We start from the raw sequence: 19,184 nt of genomic DNA on the forward strand, positions 1-19,184 counted from the left end.
AATGAGGACCTGTTGTTGTCGTTGTTGATGCCTTGAGAGAGAAGAGAAGATGCGAGAAAGAAGGGAAGTTAACGTTGCCTTGCGCCTGAGAGAGAAGAGAACGAGACAGAGAGGGGCTGAGGAAATTGGGAGAATAGAAGACGCGGACGAGGGCTGTGCAAAATTTTAAATAATGCAAGAGGATTAGCGGTGGGACCCGCCACTATTAGTATTCTTCCGTTGCTAATAATACTATTAGCGGCAGATAGTTTGCCTCTAATAAATGTGATTATCCACTGCTAATAATTATAAAAAAAAATCTAACGTTTTCCGGGCATTTCTTTTGGTATATTAGCGGCGAACTATCCGCCGCTAATAATGATAAGTCCGCTACTAATAATAGAAATTATTATATACATATATTTTTAATTACACATTATTAGCGACGAACCCCCTAGTCCGTCGCTAATAAGTTGTACAATACAGGCAAATGACATTAAATGTTGTAGTGATAACTAAGCTCATGTCTATATTTCTTCTATATAAAAAATATGTAGATAACAAAAATTATTGATTTTAATGATTTGTTTTGTTAACTTTAACTGAATATTTTAAATATTTAACGGAATATTCCAATAAAACTAACTTAAAAATAGATATTTATCAATTATATTAATATAATTAAAACATTATAAAAAATTATTATAATAATATTTAATATAAAACTACATATATAATAATATATTAATATAAATTCAAATTCAAATGTTATAAAAAATGATTATTATAATAATATATAACACAAAACTAAATATTTGATAATTATATTAATATAAATTTAAATTTTATAAAATATTATTATGATAATAATATATATTCATATTTTTCAACTAATTGTATTAATATGAATTCAAATATTATAAAATATTATTATAATTTAATACAAGATTAAATATTTAATACTTATATATATTATAAAATATCATTATAATAATATATAATACATAATCTTAATTTTTATTAAAAAAATCATCATTTATGTTTAAAAAAATTATCATATTATATATATTTTAAAAAAATCATATCAATGTTTTAATTTAATTTTTCATTTAATATGTTTAAGTTATTTTTTTATAACTATTTATTTGAAATTTATATGACAGCGATACAAATTTAATAATAAATAAATTATATAAACAAAATTAAGTAAATGTAACTTGTATACAAATAAATATATATATACATTTAACTATTTCTCATCTAAGGAGAGAGACCCCACTATTTTGCTGCCTAATTACGCCCATGGTAGACCTTAACAAAGCTGCTGTTCAAGGCATTTTTAAGGAAAGAGATCCCACCATTTTGCTGCCTAATCACTCTGATGATATCTCTTCTCATCTAACTTCGGACATTGGAGGTATATGCATCATCTTCCTTTTTTCTTTCAAACTGAAAAAAAAATGATTGGTTCTTCATTCAATAAAAAGATTGTGTAGAATATGATACAATATATATCAATTAGGCATAATTACTTTTGATAATGATGCGCAGTGTGACTTGCCTTTTAAAAGAAAAATATTTTTTCATTTATTGTTGCTTAATTGCATATTTGCATTTTCTTTTTCCCTTCTATATTTATAAGCAAGATATTTCAATTTGGTGAAATTAATATATATATCTCTTCAAATATTTTACCACTAAATAAATTAAATTCTCACTATTTTATAAAAATAAAATTGTTAAAATAAATTAATTTTTATTCTTACTATATATTAATAAATACTATTTTTAATACAAAATTTGTTTTTCCATAAATTTTTTAGCAAAATAACTAAATAATGCCTTTTCCATGTGTAATAATGATATTTTTTGTTTACATTAGATTTTTTTTCATATATATAGTTTGTATCTATGGTAGTGATAAAAATATCAGTTACCCAATAATTTTCTAAGGATAATATCCTAATATATATGGGAAATGTTGGAGATACACATTAATGTGGTACGATATCTTAATTATTTTATATATATAGTTATGAATTTGACAGAAAAGTAAACATAAACACCCTATATATACATAGACGTATGGATCATATACCTGTGCTTAATTTGTGTAATTTGAATATTTCCACAACACAAATATCATGAGTTTTGAAAATATTATCAGAACCGTCGTTACAAGGAGTAGCATACTCACTTTGGTAATTTTATGTTATGTGCTTATTCCAAATATTAACTTTGCAGATGGAAGAAAATTGCATAGTTCAGAGTTAGGTAAACGCAAAGGAACGATCAAAACCATAGAGGTTTGTAACTTGTCTCCAATCCTCTCCCCATTATTATGTATAAAATCTTTTTTTTTTCTTGTGCTTTTTCAATATTTTGACTAGATTATACAATTTATCGCCATTTTCCCTCATAAATATTTTAGTTTTTAAAATATATTCTCATTAAAAAATATGGACAAAATCACTTAAAAATGGTGTGATTTTACTTTCTTTTTTTATGTGATTTGTGATGCGAGTAATGTAAATTGAAATATGAGAGTAAGTATTGGACATCCTTTGTCGTGATTATTATTATTATTATTTTCTTTCATATATTTCTAATAATGGAGTTCTGCTGGTAATAAAATTTAATTAATTAATTGGCAGAGTGATGATGGTGATGTGATCGATTGTGTTGATATTTACAAGCAACCTGCTTTTGATCATCCGCTTCTCAAGAACCATACCATAGAGGTTTTCACTTTTCTGTCTTTTGTTAATTTATATTGGAAAATTATTGTGGATTGATTGTTTTAATCAGTACCAATAGTTATTTTAGTATTTGGGTAATATATAAGTTGCAATTTTTTTTTATATAATAGTATATTATGAAGTTACAAGTGATATCATCTTTTGTCACTATATTATATAGTAAAGAAATAGGGTTGCGATTATCTATTACCGTAAATACTCAAAAATATTCATAGGTAATGATAAAAAACACTCACTACAGTGGTACTCATATATATATATATAAATATAAATGCATACATGCTATATATATATATATATATATAAATACAGCCCAGTGCAATTCACATAAATCGAGTAAAAGGAGAAAACGATGATGCACTAAAGGCGTTACAAAGATGGCGTAAGTATGGCGAATGCCCAGAGGGAACAATTCCCATAGTTCGGAAACCTAAATATGGTCGAAAAACCCATTTTAAATTTCATTATATATCCACACAACCAAATCAGAGCCACGCTTTAGCTCGTGAAGATCATGAGGTACCATTATTATCTTTATTCTGTTTACCTGCATAATACTTGTTCGAGTTCGTAGTAATAATAATGTTATCATTTTTCGTACATGATGGTGATTTGTACGGAAAACTTATATTATTGATCTTTTTATTTTTTTTTGTTTGGTGGAATATGTATATAGTATGCCGAAGTAACGATGTTGGGTGGTCCATACTTTGGAGCAAAATCAAATATCAACGTATGGAATCCAGATTCACACGGAACAATGAGTGTTTCTCAAATATGGGTTGCGTCATCATCCAATAACTATGACCAACTTAATACTATAGAAGCTGGTTGGATAGTAAGTTCTTGTACTCCACTACTTATTGTATATATACTCTTCAGTTTCACATTATCTTTATGCACATACACATACATATACATATGACCTCTGCCAATAATAACTTCATTTTTTAAGACATAAAACATTTTAAATTTGGGCTTCCTTTGCAGGCTGGTAATGGTGACCCAAGAACACGATTCTTTATTTATTGGACAGTAAGTCATCTAGCTAATAATATATATGTGTATATATATATATATATATATATATAGATATGCATTAGTATATATTTAACAATGTTAACTTAATTTTCGATCCTGTGCCTTTACTTATCAGAGGGATGGCTATAAAGACACAGGTTGTTACGATCTTGATTGCCCCGGTTTTATACAAGTAAGCAGGACTGCTGCTATAGGTAGTATATTGGATCCTATTTCCAGCTATAACGGGAAGCAAGCCTTTATAAATGTTGACATAAACCAGGTAATATTATATTATATATATACACACACACACGATCGAGATACGAATAATAATATCAATAATTTTTAATATATATATATATATATGTAGGACACAGAGAATGGAGAATGGTGGCTGCGATTTCAAAATAAGGCAATAGGTTATTGGCCCAACACCATATTTAAGACATTGGGGAATGGTGCAGACCTCCTGAGTTGGGGTGGAGAAATTGTTAACGATGGAGCCAAAGGTCACCACTCAGAGACTCAGATGGGGAGTGGTCATTTTCCGGATGAAGGCTACGGTAAAGCAAGCTATTTTAGTAATATAATGTACATGGATGATTCCAAATCCTACAAAGATCCCGAGAAACTCACCGCTTATGCTACCAAGCCTTCCTGCTATGATATCAAAGTAGCAATTGACAAGACTACTAACGGAACTCATTTCTTCTATGGTGGTCCTGGCTATTCAGACAAATGTCCAACTTGATCATCTATTGCCACTTTATTATTTTGTGTTACATATATTCCTCTATCTAATAATAATAATAATAATAATAATAATTGATTACTATGTATATGTTTTGAGTTTTGATGTATTTCAATTTCAAAAAAGTAAAAATAACGTTTTGATGTACTACTCCTCTCATATCAATGATACGCACAGATCCATGAAATTCATTTTATTTTGTACTTTAGAGGAGGATTTTAATTTAATGCCTTTTTTTAGAATAATATTAAAAAAATTAACAAATTGATTATAAATTATTTAAAAAATAAAATAAAAATTGAGGTGAGCTTGAGCCTTTCACTTATTACACGTAGATCCGAGCCTGATCGCAATTTGCAACGACTTTTTTTCAGTAAAATGAGAGATACTTTCGTTAATCAAGGTTATCACTAAAAAAAAAGTTTCTAACGACAACAACGAATTTGTTGTCGGTAAAGCCTAATTCAGAAAAGTGCGCATGGTTTGCAGTTTTTTTTGGCTTTAGTGACTCTACCCACAATATGTTGTCGGTAGAAGTCGTCAACAGAATTAAAACTCCTGGATGGAACCTTTCTTCTTACTCCAGACGCGAAAATGGTCACTTTTCTCTAAAAAAAACTTTTTTTTTTCTCCAATTTCTCTCTAAAATACCCCCACTCTATCACTATAAATAACTCATTTAAGCCCGATTTTTGCTCTCCCATAGTTGAATTTTGAGTCTCTATATCTGTTTTTGATGTATTTTTGTGTTTTCTATGGTTTTAATTTTTTGGGTTTAGTTTAATCCAAAATTATTGTTCTTTTTTGTTTCTATGAAGATCTTGGCTTGATTTAGTGTCTAGAAGCATATATTTGAGGTTACACAACTTCCATTGGTAAGGTTTTTATTTAATTTTCTATTTTACCCATTTTTTAAAATGGGTTTTCCTCCATTTTTGCAACTGTCATAGCCTTAGCCGCCCCTTCGACGAGTCTCAGCTGCCCCTCCGCTCTCCATAGCCTTGGTTCCGTTGGTGTCTCTATTGCTCAGTATATATATAATTTTGTTAATTAAATAATTATAATAAAAATCAGATTTATGTTTAATAGAAATGTTTGAAAATGTGTGTAATAATTATAAATGGAAATATAATACTTGAGTGTTAATTTTTAGATTAGGTTAAATAATTTTAGTGTTAGATTATTAGATTGGGTTAATAATGTTTGGTTATTAGATTGAGTTTTATTTCTTTAAATTAAATTTTGTTGTTGTTGTTAACACTAAGACTAATATATATATATATATATATATTAGTCTTAGTGTTGATTAATATTTATACTGTGTTGTGTTTGTTAATTTTTAGTAAAATAATGATATTTTTATAAATTATATAGCCTTTTGCAATATACTTGTATTGCTTTGTGTATGTTATGGGACTGGATATTTTTTATATGTTATTTGCAGGTTTTTAAATTTTGAGATAGATGAAAATATAGTCATTATGCTGCCAAATTTTTTATAGAATTAAAAGTACTTAATAAAATTTCTAATTTATAATAAATAGTGAATTGATAAGTAAAATAATATATTTTTTAATTATGATTAAATAAAATTAACAATAACATTATGCAACAAAATTTTATGTAAATTAATAAAACTATTCAATAAAGCATAAGTAAAATATGTAATTTAATAAATAGTGAATTAATATGTAAAATAATAATATTTGTTAGTTCTGATTAAATAAAATTAACAAATATATTATAAGAAAACCAATTTTAAATATAATCTTAATAATTATTAAAATTAATTTAATCGTAAAAGAATAACCATTAATTGTAATTAAAATTAAAATTAATATTTGAAGTTAGAAAAAATATATCCAATTTAAATAATTTTAATAATATTTACACTCAAATATATTACAGTTAGATATCATAAAACAACATAATTAACTTCAAAGAGCATAAGACATTATAAAAACAATATTTAGTAAAATTTGTTTTTCTTTGGTAATAAGAAATTATTTCCAAAGATATGATAGTGTGTTATTATCACCTGGTGATAATTGTTTATTTTATTAGTGTTCATCACAAGAAGCCTTAGACACGTTCAGAGAGGGTGAGTCATTGAAGACTCTTAAATTTGACTCTCTCTGAATTAGGGCACACACAAATTGATTGTAAGTTTGATGATAAGTGTTCCGTGCAGTGCTACACTTATACAATGTTGATCGACAAGAGCTAGATTAATTTGACATATCGATTATCTGAGGAGTATGAAGCTGGTGTGATGGATTTTCTTCAGAGAGCTAGGCAGTGCGTTGACTCAAGGGGATTGGTGAAATGTTCATGTAAGAGGTGTGACAACGTTGAATTTCAGACGATTGATGTATTAGAAAATCATCGCTTTGTAAATGGTTTTCTACGGAAATATACCAATTGGCATTGGCATGGAGAGGATGAATAATACCAATGAGGAAAGTGATAGATCAAAATGATGAAGATGAAATGATGGATGTATCTCAATGATGTTATGCAAAATGACAATGACAAATATGAAGAGAATGGGCACGATTAAGAGATACCTACAGCAGACTACAGGGGTGGGCAACATTATACCGATTTGTTTGCTGAGATCGAGGTTCCATTATTCCCTGGGTGTCAAAATTACACATCATTGAATTTCTCAGTGAAGTTGATGCCTTTCAAAGTGTTGGGCAAAATTCCAAACAAAATATTTGATAGAATGATGGAGTTGTTACATGATGCATTTCTAGCCCCAAATAAGCTTCCAAAATCGCATTATGCAACGAAAAGGTTGTTGCGTAAACTTGGATTGGGCTACGAGTCAACCCATGTCTGCAAGCATGATTGCGCATTGTTTTGGAATGAACATGCTGGAAAAAGCAAATGTCCTATTTGTGGGGAGAATCGATGGGTGGACAAGAACACCAAGGGCAAGAAAGTGTTTGATAAAGTGATGCGTTATTTTCCTTTAAGCCCTAGGTTAATGCAAAAATATGCATCGAGGAACATTGCTCAACATATGAGATGGCATCACGAGCAACGTATAAAAGAAGATGGTGTATTGGAAGGACTTTGACCGAAATAATCCAACGTTTGCAATGGAACCCAGGAATGTGCGCTTTGGATTGGCTGCAGATGGATTCAATCCCTTTGGTAATATGAGTCTTTCTTATAGTATATGGCCGGTTGTGTTGACGACATATAACTTGCCACCATGGTTGTGCATGAGAGAAACTAATTTCATGTTGAGCTTATTAATTCCAGGACCTCATTCGCCAGGAAAATATTTGATGTTTTCTTAAGACCATTGATTGATGAGTTAAAAGAATTATGGGTGACCGGTGTACAGACTTGAGATGCAATCGATGGTATTTTCTTCACTCTTCGAGCAGCTTTGATGTGGACTATAAACGATTACTTAGCAAGGAGTAGCCTTTTTGGATGGACTGACCAAGGTTATCATGCTTGCTCTACTTGTAATGTGGCAACACCATCTATTCGTTTATAAAAGAAGGTTGCTTTTTTATGGCCATAGACATTTTTTTACCAATCAAACAAGCTATTAGAAGGGACAAGAAGACATATGGTGTGGTTGAAAAAAAGACTACCACCAAAGCCATTAACCATGCAAGATATGTTCACACAAATGAGTTTTATACCTGATTCTCTTCCTGGTAAGCATGTAAGATATGAAGGCCAAAAAAGAAAGCGTACAAAAGAGCAAGTAGGTTGGCGGAATTTTTTTTTTTTTTTGAGCTCCCATATTGGGCCAACATAATGTTGCGACACAATCTAGATGTTATGCATGTTGAGAAAAATGTGTGCGGCAGTTTAGTAGGCACAATAGTTAGGCTGGAGAATAAGACCAAAGATACAGTTAGAGCCAGAGTAGACTTGGAGAAGATGAAGATGAGACCAGAGTTACAGCTGAAGACATTGAATGGTCGGATACAAAAGCTTGCGGACAAATTCACTTTCACTGTTGAAGATCGTCAAAAGTTTTGTCGATTTCTTAAATCAGTGAAGTTTCCAAATGGTTTTAGATCTAACCTAAGGAAGAATGTGATTGATTATGATAATAAGATCACCGGTTTGAAATCGCATGATATTCACATCATTATGCAATGCCTTTTGCTAGTTGGTGTGCATGCATTCCTAGAGAAATCGATTAGTACAACTATTATTGAGTTATGCACTTTCTTCAAGCTCATTTGTGCGAGAATTTTAAAAGTCTTAGATTTAGAAAAGGTCAAAACTTCAATTGTTGAGATTGTTTGCAAGTTAGAAAACATTTCCCCCCCTGCTTTTTTTCGATATCATGGTCCATCTACTAATTCATTTACCGGAAGAAGCAATACTTGGAGGACTGGTTCACATGAGCTGGATGTATCCTTTTGAAATGTATATGAAAAAGTTGAAGAATTATGTTTGTAATAAAGCACGTCCAGAGGGGTCAATAGCAGAAGGATATGTGGTTGATGAGGCATTAACATTTTGCTTCATGTACTTGAAAGGAGTTGAAACAAAGTTCAATCGTCTAGACCGAAAAGTAGATGTTGGTCCATCACTTAAAAAGATGTCGGTCTTTCGATCTCAGGGTCGTCCAATTGATAAGAAATCCTTAAATAACTACAATGAGATCTTGGCAACTAGGGCTAACCAAGTTTTCTACATTGATGACCTTAAAAATAAATCTCACTGGAAAGTCGTCCAAGTAGTGCATCACAGAAATGTGTGGGACATCCCGCTAGTTGAAGAACAAGTGGAGGATGTAGAAGTAGATGTTATGCACGACACTAGTTCCTCTGATTTCCAATTATTCGTTGATCTTGGTTCGTTACCATAAATCAGCTTTGAATGTACGGGGCTCCATTACAATTTTTTGAGATAGATAATGTTGCAATTGAGGAGGAGAGGGAGGAGGAAGAGGAAGATGAGGAGGAGGAGGAGAGGAGGAGGAAGAGGAGGGGGAGGAAGAGGAAGAGGAAAAGGAAGAAGAAGTTGAATATAAAGAAGAAGATAATGAACAGGAAGATGAACACATAGAAACCGATGGTGATAGTGAAGATTATTATAGTGATGGTTAAGTGATAATTTTATAATATGTTAAAGTAATTATGTTTTACAATAATTGATTATTATAGCTATTATGTTTAGTATAAATGTAATTTTAATATCGATTAATTTGACAGATATGGCTGACGTTATTGCTCAATCTCACAGGGGGTGGAGGATGCTATTCTCCACGTGGACCGTCAGATATCACAGCTGATTATGAACGAGGTAATACATTACACATTGATACACTCTTTAAATTTTAACAGTTAATACATACTAAATTTGCATACAATAGCGCTTCCAAACAAGCGTGGGCGTCACAAAGGATTGAACACGCGGGAAAAAGGGAAGAGTTGGGGCGTCCTCTCCCTCTCGAGTGGGACGTGCAAGGGAGAACATATAAAGAGATCAGAGATTACAGATCAAATTTCTCAAGAGAGTTGTGATTACTTGTTGGACAGTACACAGATCCAGACTGTCCTCAATGGTCAAAAGTACCAAATGCCTCGAAACAAACAATACTTGCACATCTGGAGGTAAGTAATTTTTGTATTTATATTAATTCTATTTAATTATATATCATATTTTCTAATAAATGTTTGTAATTTAGGATGATTTGTTTGATATCGGGCATACCAGATATGGATAAGGGCACATGCCTGGGATCTTGAGAGGCATTGATACATCATGTGCTAAAAAGTATTTTGATTGGAAGTAAGATATTAAAGAACATTTAACGATTAATGGGCCAGAAAATCGTTATGATGGCTGCACAGATACGCAGTGGCAAAAAGCCATTGAATTTTTCCGATACCCATAAATTATGATATTAGTTTCTTGCTAAACTTAACTCTCTTAATTAAATATATTACTAACAGAAACTTTTTGCAGAAACGTTCTGGGGTCAACAAGGAAAATAAGAAGAAACTAAAAGAGCTTAGCTACAGAGGTTCTCAGTCAATCCCAGCGCTGTGCTATAAAAAAGTTAGTTAATTAATTCTTTTTAAGTTTGTTTTTTTTATTTGCGTTTAATTATTATTTTAAAAAAAAAATGTACGTGACAGCGCAATTTAGAGACTGGAAAACTTGAGCCGATCCCGGATAGCTGAATGGATACTCACCATAAATGAGGCACAAGTTGGGTGACAAAAACAACAAAAAAAACTTGGGTACGTTAAGTTTTTTTTTAAACACTTTTTAAAAATTTTAATTGTTTTTTTATAATAAATAATTACATTATATATTATATCATAGGAGGAATTGCGTGCATATTGCGACACACAGCAGACACAAACAACTAATACTGAGAGTTCCACGCTAGTTTCAAGTGCGCCTGAAGATGACGACGTATCTTTGGTACAAACTGTCTTCGGAAAATGACATGGCCACCAGAAAGGATATGGACGTATCCTTAACATAAGGGACCGAACTCCATTTACTATTGATCCTCCACAAACTAGAGATGCTGGGATGAGAGATCGTGTTCGACAATTAGAGGAGCACATCCAGACTCATTGTATCACCTCGGGATCTCAATGTGCCCCACCACCATCTGATGATCCTGATGTTGGAGCACCGAGTCAGTAGGACTTATGTATGAGTTTTATTACTATGGACTATTACATTTTCATGTTTAGGAAAACTCTTTATTTTGATTGAGCAAATGTACTCTGATGTTTTTATTTATATGTTTAATATAAGTGTTTTAATTTTAATCTATTGTTTTATATTTAATTCAAATTAAATCTATAAATAAATATATAAATGAATAAACATTGCATATATAAAAAAATCTCGGTTCATTCTATACCGAGGACAGTGTTCTCAGTATAGCCCATCTAGATGACAAAATTGGACAGGTTTCACCGACGATATTGTCAACTCTATACCGAGGACATTGTTCTCGGTACATCCTACACCGAGAACATATTCAATGTCCTTGGTAGAAGTTTTCCTCTACCGACGAGGATGTACCGAGAACCTACTACTGAGAACATGTTGTCGGTAGAAGCTGTATCGAGAACATTCGGGTGTCTACCGACGACTTATGTTCTCGGTATAGGCACAGTTTTTTGTAGTGTATCCTCTAAACACAAGGATAACAAACGTTCCCTCTACAACTACAATGTAGAGAAAAACAAGATTTTCTTGTAACTTGATGAGTGTTAGTAGATCATTTAATAAATGAAATGGAAACATTACTTAAACTTTGTAATAATCCCTTACTAGCATTAACTATCAACCCAAAATGAGATATCATACAAATAGAACTTCTAATGGCTTGAACTACTCCTTGGCAATTTGATTCTAGAAATACATGTTTCCAACCTTTAGTCTTGATCAAACTCAACGCCTTTTTGACTCCGATTACCTCAGCCATTTCTGGTGCTACTGCTCCTGTTCTGTAGCAACTAACCACCTCTAGCAAATTACCTATGTGGTCACGAGCAACTAATCTGAAGCCAAATTTTCCTTCTCTTTCAAAGATAGAAGCATCAAAATTCACCTCTATCATGTTCTCCTAAGGTGAAACCCCATTTACAGTAAAATGTCACATTCTTGAGCATTAACCCATTGACCAAGTCCTTCTTTAGCCAATACAACTATCTCATCTGCAGAAGTATGTTTTTGATAACAAATTAGGTCATTTCATGCTCTCCAAACTACCCAACAAAGCATCCCTACTCGAGTTGATTGCTCCTTGGTACACCTATTTAGTACAATGCTAAACCACGAAGCAAACATAGCTGCCTCACAAGTATTATAACCCAAACAAACTTAACTAAAACATTGCTTAGCAAACCGACATTCAATCATGTTGTGATAAACAAATTCCACTGAGGTAAGATTAGGACATTCTAATTCCACATTGACATGTTTGAATCTAAGCTGAACATGAGTGGGTAGACAACCTGTTAAAGCACGCCACAAAATTGTATTCACCTTCGGAGGAGCTTTCAAGTTCCACATTTTCCTCCAGAAGCCCGAGTTATCTTCTAAACTCTAGTTTCCTTTAATATCCTGTAAGAAATGATAAGCACTCTTCACAGTATAATGCCTTGAATCATCCTTCCACCAATACCATCTATCATTTACAGTAGATGTACTAAGAGGAATATTATGAATGACCTTTCTGTCCCTTTCCTTAAATAAGTCATTGATAATATCCTCATCCCAAACTCTTCCAACTGTCCTCATAAGCGCACTGACTCTTTGATTTTGAAGTACTGGATGAGTAGAAATGATCAAAGAATTTTTTGTTTCAGGGAGCCATGGTTCCCCCAAGATATTAATATCAGCTCTCGAACCTATAGTCCACCTCACCCCCACACTTCACCAGTCATTGTGATTCCCATATAATTCTCCATATGAAGCTTGGATTAACTCCCAAATTGGATTTTAAGAAAGATCCCTTGGGAAAATATTGAGCCTTAAAAACTTTTCTCATCAACGAATCCTCTCTTTCTAATAATCTTCATCCTTGCTTACCTAAGAGAGCCAGATTAAAATCTCTTAGAATTCTAAAGCCCATCCCTCCATTGCAACTACTTCTAAGTACATACATTAATGATTTTAATAATAATGTTAGAAAATTTATTTGAAAAAAATCACTTTCTTTTGGAAGCAAATGCACACTATTGGGATTATTAGGATTTCATCATGTGCAATGAAGTTTTAGGTACAATGTTTCTAATAATAATTATATGTATTTTTGGAATAAAATAGTGCCATATGGTGAGCTCAGATGTATGCACATGCGTCTTAGATTTCAAAGCTAAGAGACTCTAAATCAAAGCAGAAGAAACATAAGGGTTTTAGATTTTTCAAGAGAATCTTTTGTTGCAGACAATAGCACGCTCGCCATTGTAGTTCCAAAAATGGGCACAAGTCCTCTACACCTAAATCCTCCTGAATCTTTCTTGGTGCTTCTCTCCTCAACATCCATTCTATCCACACTTCATCCGACTACCACTTCTTCAATTGTCCATTCGTCGACAGTAAAATTACCGTGCCTCAAAGAAATCAAGTTTGTAACTATCAGTAACAAAGCTATTGTGTTAAAAAAAAACCAATTTTGTTAACCATCGATAATGATACTAGTGGGTCTCAGAGAAATCAAGATTATACATTCCGTAACTATTAATAACAAAATCATTGTGTCTTAGAGAAATCAAGTATGTAACTATTTGTAATGGAATTATTATGGCTAAAAAATCAAGTTTGTAATCGTCATTAACAAAACTATTTTATCCCGTAGAAAATAAATGTGTAACCATTTGTAACTATATTACAATAAGGTTTAACTTGTTGGAGGTAAATCCCGAAAGCTAATAGTGGCCCAAAGTGTTTCAAGATAGCTAGGTTCAGAGCCTTGTATTTCATTATGGATTCTGTGGTCAGCCAAAAACACTTGTGTGGACATCCCCCATATCCAGAGGACTTTGTCTAACATCCCAACCCCTAGTCTGCGGTATGGGGTTCCCTCTATACATGATGGGTGCATGTCGAGCTTGTCCCTCGGAACCTTGAGATCACTTCTCCTCTAAACCTTGAGATCTTGTTGCCAATCGTTGACCCTATCATAATGATGAAGGGATCAACTTTAGGGATCGATGAGTGGAAATCTCTCTCTATCTCCCAGTTGGCTTGCCATCATTGGTGAATCTTTTATTCTAGAAGTTTCAGTCCCATCCCTTTTGAAGTTGAACTTACTAACCTTCTCACCAGAGGTTTTGTAAATGGATCCTCTAAGTTATCACTTGTCTTAACATATGAGATTGATGTGATTCCATATCGAATCAATTGTCTCACATATTCATGTCTTAGACCAATATATCTAGACTTTCCATTATACACACTGTTATATGCTCTAGCAAGTGTGGATTGGCTATCATAATGTATTAAAATTTTTGATGCCATATTTGCGGTGAAAGGGATATCCAACATGAGATCCCTAAGCCACTCGACCTCTTTGTTAGTTGCCGCTAGATCTATAAATTCCGCTTCCATAGTTGAGTGTGATATACAAGTTTGTTTCTTGGAGCCTCATGAGATAGCACCTCCTCCAAGAGTAAACACCCATGCTGGTGGTGGAGAGATTATCTCCCATTCCCGATATCTAACTAGCGTTTGAATATCCTTCAAGTATCCTTGGAACATTTGAATAGTGAATGTTATATTCATTGGTACTCTTAAGGTATCTAAGAATTCTCTCAATAGCCTTCCAATGCTTGATGATGAAGTTGTTCAATCTGAAGATAGGGGAAAGTGCTTCAATTGCTACTCACATAAATGAGTTTAACATGATCGTTATGCAATCAACATCAATTGAAATCAATTTTGAAGATGAGATTCGTGCTCTCATCATTTTGGCGTCTTTACCAAACAGTTGTGAACCAATGAGAGCGTGGTTATAAATTATGTTGGCAAAGGGAAGTTGCAATTTAATAGTGTTATATGTTGAATTCTTGTTAGAGGAATTACGAAGAATCAATTCATGTGAAAGAACATCATTAAATTTGTAATAACACCCTATGCTACTTTATTTACGAACGACGACTATTTGATAATTATTAAGAAAAATGCCATAATTATGAAAAAGGTTCAGTGTGGCCTTAATAAAACATGCAATATGGGCCCATTCATTTTAAAAAAAAGTATAAAGTTCCACTGTAATCGTAAGAAAGCATAGATAAACTCCATAAAACGTTATTACCATTAACTAGATCGCTTTCCATTCATTAGAGTCCCACGACATACATTCTCAGACACAGGAACACCCCACATCACTATGTGTGTTAATGAGAAACCCTATTGCCTACCTAAAATGGGAAAGTAAGGGGGTGAGCTAAAAGCCCAGTAAAGAAGTACAAACAAACAAAACAACAATTCACATAAGTACAATACAAAACTGTTCTCATCGTGCATAAGCTTAGAATAACATATTATAGACAAATCATAATCTCATACACTTTATCTGAAAATTCATCATAACAAATAGAGCAAACAATTCTATGAGGTGAGCAGTAACGCATAAACCAATAAATCCTCCTCTGTGAGATATTCAGGAGCACTGGTCCTAGAATAATCTCGGCACGTCCGCCCTATGAGTTACGTCATACCTTAGAAACTCCTTTGTTGTGTCGTGTTCAGCATGCTAACAGCCTCTGCTTTCTCATACAACATACAAACACACATACAAGCAGCTCATCTCATAACATTATATCTCATACAGTCAACATAAACTCATAAAAAATCTAGCTAACTTCCTTACCTCAAGTCCAAGCAATTTAAAGAGTGGGATACTTCACAACGAGCGTAGAATCACAATCAAACACTCGTCTCAATATCAAGGAAAACTAAGCATACAATACAAGCATACCCCACGTGTGCATGGGTCATACACACGTGGCACAAGTTTCACCATAATTATAAACATACAATAATTCCACATAAAATCATACAAGAATAATTCCAATTCTATTGAGTAATCCTCAATGGTTACAAAACAAGAACCATATATTTGATTAATTTGCATATACTTGAACCTAAAAATGAACTTGCATGTAACATGCCTACGTGAGAGGGTTCTTAAAATGTACTTTGAAGTTGGTATCTTTTATTTCATTGTTACTTTCATAAACAAATTAGCAATCATAAAATATTTTACCAACTTGGTTACTACTCCCTTAAATTATATAATTATCATTCATGAATTTCATTATAAAAAATTAATTTACTAAAATAATTCTTTAGCTTTAATTGTATAAAATAATAATTTGTTATTTAATAACAATTAAAATGTGACAAAATTTTGTAGTTATAAAATTATTAATTATTTTCATAAAAGTCATCTTTTATTTTGGCAAAATAAAATAAATAAATAATAATACGTGACATATTAATTTCTTAAAAATAACATTTCTAGATCACAAAATTTATATTAGTTTATAATTATCTAGAGATTGGTACAAAGATTGATATTACTCACATTGTTTTTTAAATAAACCAATTTTTAAACATCTTCTTAAAAGTAGCTTTTCTCAAATTTTAAACAACATTTATGCATGTATTTGTTGAAGAAAAATACTTAATTAACATGTGAAAATCAACCAAGTTTTCTTGTCTTGGTTTTAAAAACATGAAAATTTAAGACATGGTTTATTTCTCTTATTTAATTATGAATCTCCATAACATGCAAAAATAAACACTACAAAAAAGAACATTTTCAATGACTAACATTTTAGTCACATAAAATCACCACTTAGTCGTGGAAATCTTTTAGTGACTAAATTTTTTTTAGTCACTAAAAGTTACCACTTACTATGACTAAAATTTAGTCATAAATATTTTTGTTTTTAGTCACTAAAAATAGATTGAAGTACCAATAAATTGGTCACATAAGCACCATTTTTTTACTTTTTATGACTAAAAAACTATTTTCAATTACTAAAATTTAGTCACTAAAAAACTAACTTTATATGACTAAATAATTTAGTCACAAACAATTAGATTGAATTAGTAAAATAAAATAAAAAATTATATAATAATTAGTCGTTAAATAGTTTTACATACTAAAAATATTAGTCACTATAGTGAAGCAAACTACACTATTAGTGACAATCATTTAATCCTGAAAAATAATTTATTTTAATATCACTTTTTTTTTATCACGATAACAAATAAATTATTCAATATATATATTTGAATAATAAAATAGCATTTACTCGCTTCCATTAAAAAAAATCACTATACAAAAATTAAAATTCCAATACAAAATATAATATTTTCCAAAAATACAATACAAACAATCAATGCATCGACATAGAATTTTCTTTTTTTTACATTTATATACTATCTTCGACATTCCCTCACATTCTCTGATGTTGCACTTTCCAGACAAGTAAATTTTTTACCATAGCTTCCAAGTAAAAGGAATAGAATTCAAGAGCAATAACTGCAAACAATAAAAACAATAATAATAAATTAGTTAATAAATATGTATTACCCAATAACTAATAATAAAATAAACATAATCTCCTAATTTTCTAGTAACATGTCAATTAAAAGAAAATGATAACACCACCTGAAAAATGCCTCAATTAATCAGCTACTTTTAGTTTAACTAGACTAGTATATTTCATAGTAGGCTACAGGAAACCTTACAGCAAAGTAAATATGATAATATTATATTGTAATGACAGAATGAACTTGGTCACTGAAAGTGGAGTTTTTTGTAGTGAAAATCAGCAATAAATTATTAAAAAAATGCTCATATTCATTTTAACTCATTAACCTACCATGTTTCTAAAAATTTTATGCATTCCAAGATTCAATTAGCATGAACCAATAATTTAACCATATGATTAAAACAATAATTTATAAAAAACAATGCCTAGGCCGAATACACTACTAAAATAGCACACAACATATACAACTAAATCATGCTTCCCTTATACAATAAAATCCCTCAAGTCTACAACAAGACATATGGCTGAAACCCACTAGCATTTTCTAGTGTAAAATTGCATTATTTCATTATTACAATACCAATATTTGTTTATCTATAAATATTTAATCTCAAAATAGTGATGAACCTTTTAAAAGAGCTTTGAAAACTCATATTTCAATATTAACCAAAACTCAAATCTAAACTCTTTAAAATCCATATGAACCCTAAGCCAAGATACAACATCAAAACAATATAATCATGTTTCTAGTAAAAATAACCATTCCCTCAAAACATGATTATCCAAAATTCAATTAAATATTACAAACCCTAAGGCATGCATTCAATCAAAGCAACAAAACAAATCAAAAGAAAAATAAACTAGAGCCTATACATATGTTGACTGAAACCACCACAAAACAAACCCATCCAGATCAACATATTTCCATATCTCAATATTATGTCTCAACAAAAAATCCCAAAAATATAAACAAAAAAAAAGTTAGAGATTATGTTACCTCCTTTGGTAGAAATAAAAACACAAGACAGGAAAAGATGATGGTCACCCTCTTGGCAAACCTAGGGTTTTTGAACCCACAACAAAGAAAGAAACCAACAACAACCAAGAACAAAAAGACTTAGCAACAAGAAAATGAAAAAGAAAATGGAGTAGAGGATTAAATCACTAAGAAAACAAGAACGCAAACCTATCTTGAACCACCTTTTTCCTCTCCTTTTCTTCCACATGAGCTCACTCACTCACTCTCTCTCTCTCTTCTCCTCTATGCCATCAGTCACATATGAGTCCCAAGACTCCTTTGTTTCCCTTTTATTCACCCTAAGAGATGAGAACCCTAGCCTAGTGTGAATGGGAAAGTTCCCAATTAAGAGCCTTATTCTACCCTTAATTGCCTCTCCCAAATCAAACTCTTGCCAACTATGAAAATGATTTGAATCCTCACCAAAAAGAAAACTCCCATCCACTCTCAATCCATTACCTTAACCGAACCCACTCCCTCTCTCTCCACTCAGCCACCAAGGCCAATACACACTCAACCTCAATTTTCTACTTTCCAAAATAACTCAAGGCAACCAAATCATAAATCATTTACCTCTTTCTTTTAATTTCCTATCAATAAAATAGAAAAATGATTTC

General features: G+C 31.6%; 1 protein-coding gene across 1 annotated transcript; it reads left to right on the plus strand.

Annotated features, from left to right (window-relative positions):
- The first annotated feature begins 1,281 nt into the window (after positions 1-1,281).
- On the plus strand, positions 1,282-4,512 carry LOC133795912 (protein neprosin-like). Its single transcript, XM_062233379.1, has 7 exons — positions 1,282-1,396; positions 2,224-2,285; positions 2,634-2,720; positions 3,415-3,576; positions 3,729-3,773; positions 3,895-4,041; positions 4,132-4,512. Exons 1-7 carry the CDS (start codon positions 1,282-1,284, stop codon positions 4,510-4,512), a joined length of 999 nt encoding a protein of 332 aa, XP_062089363.1.
- The last annotated feature ends 14,672 nt before the right edge of the window (positions 4,513-19,184 follow it).

This window comes from Humulus lupulus, chromosome 8, assembly GCF_963169125.1.
Source record: "Humulus lupulus chromosome 8, drHumLupu1.1, whole genome shotgun sequence".
NCBI lineage: Eukaryota > Viridiplantae > Streptophyta > Magnoliopsida > Rosales > Cannabaceae > Humulus > Humulus lupulus.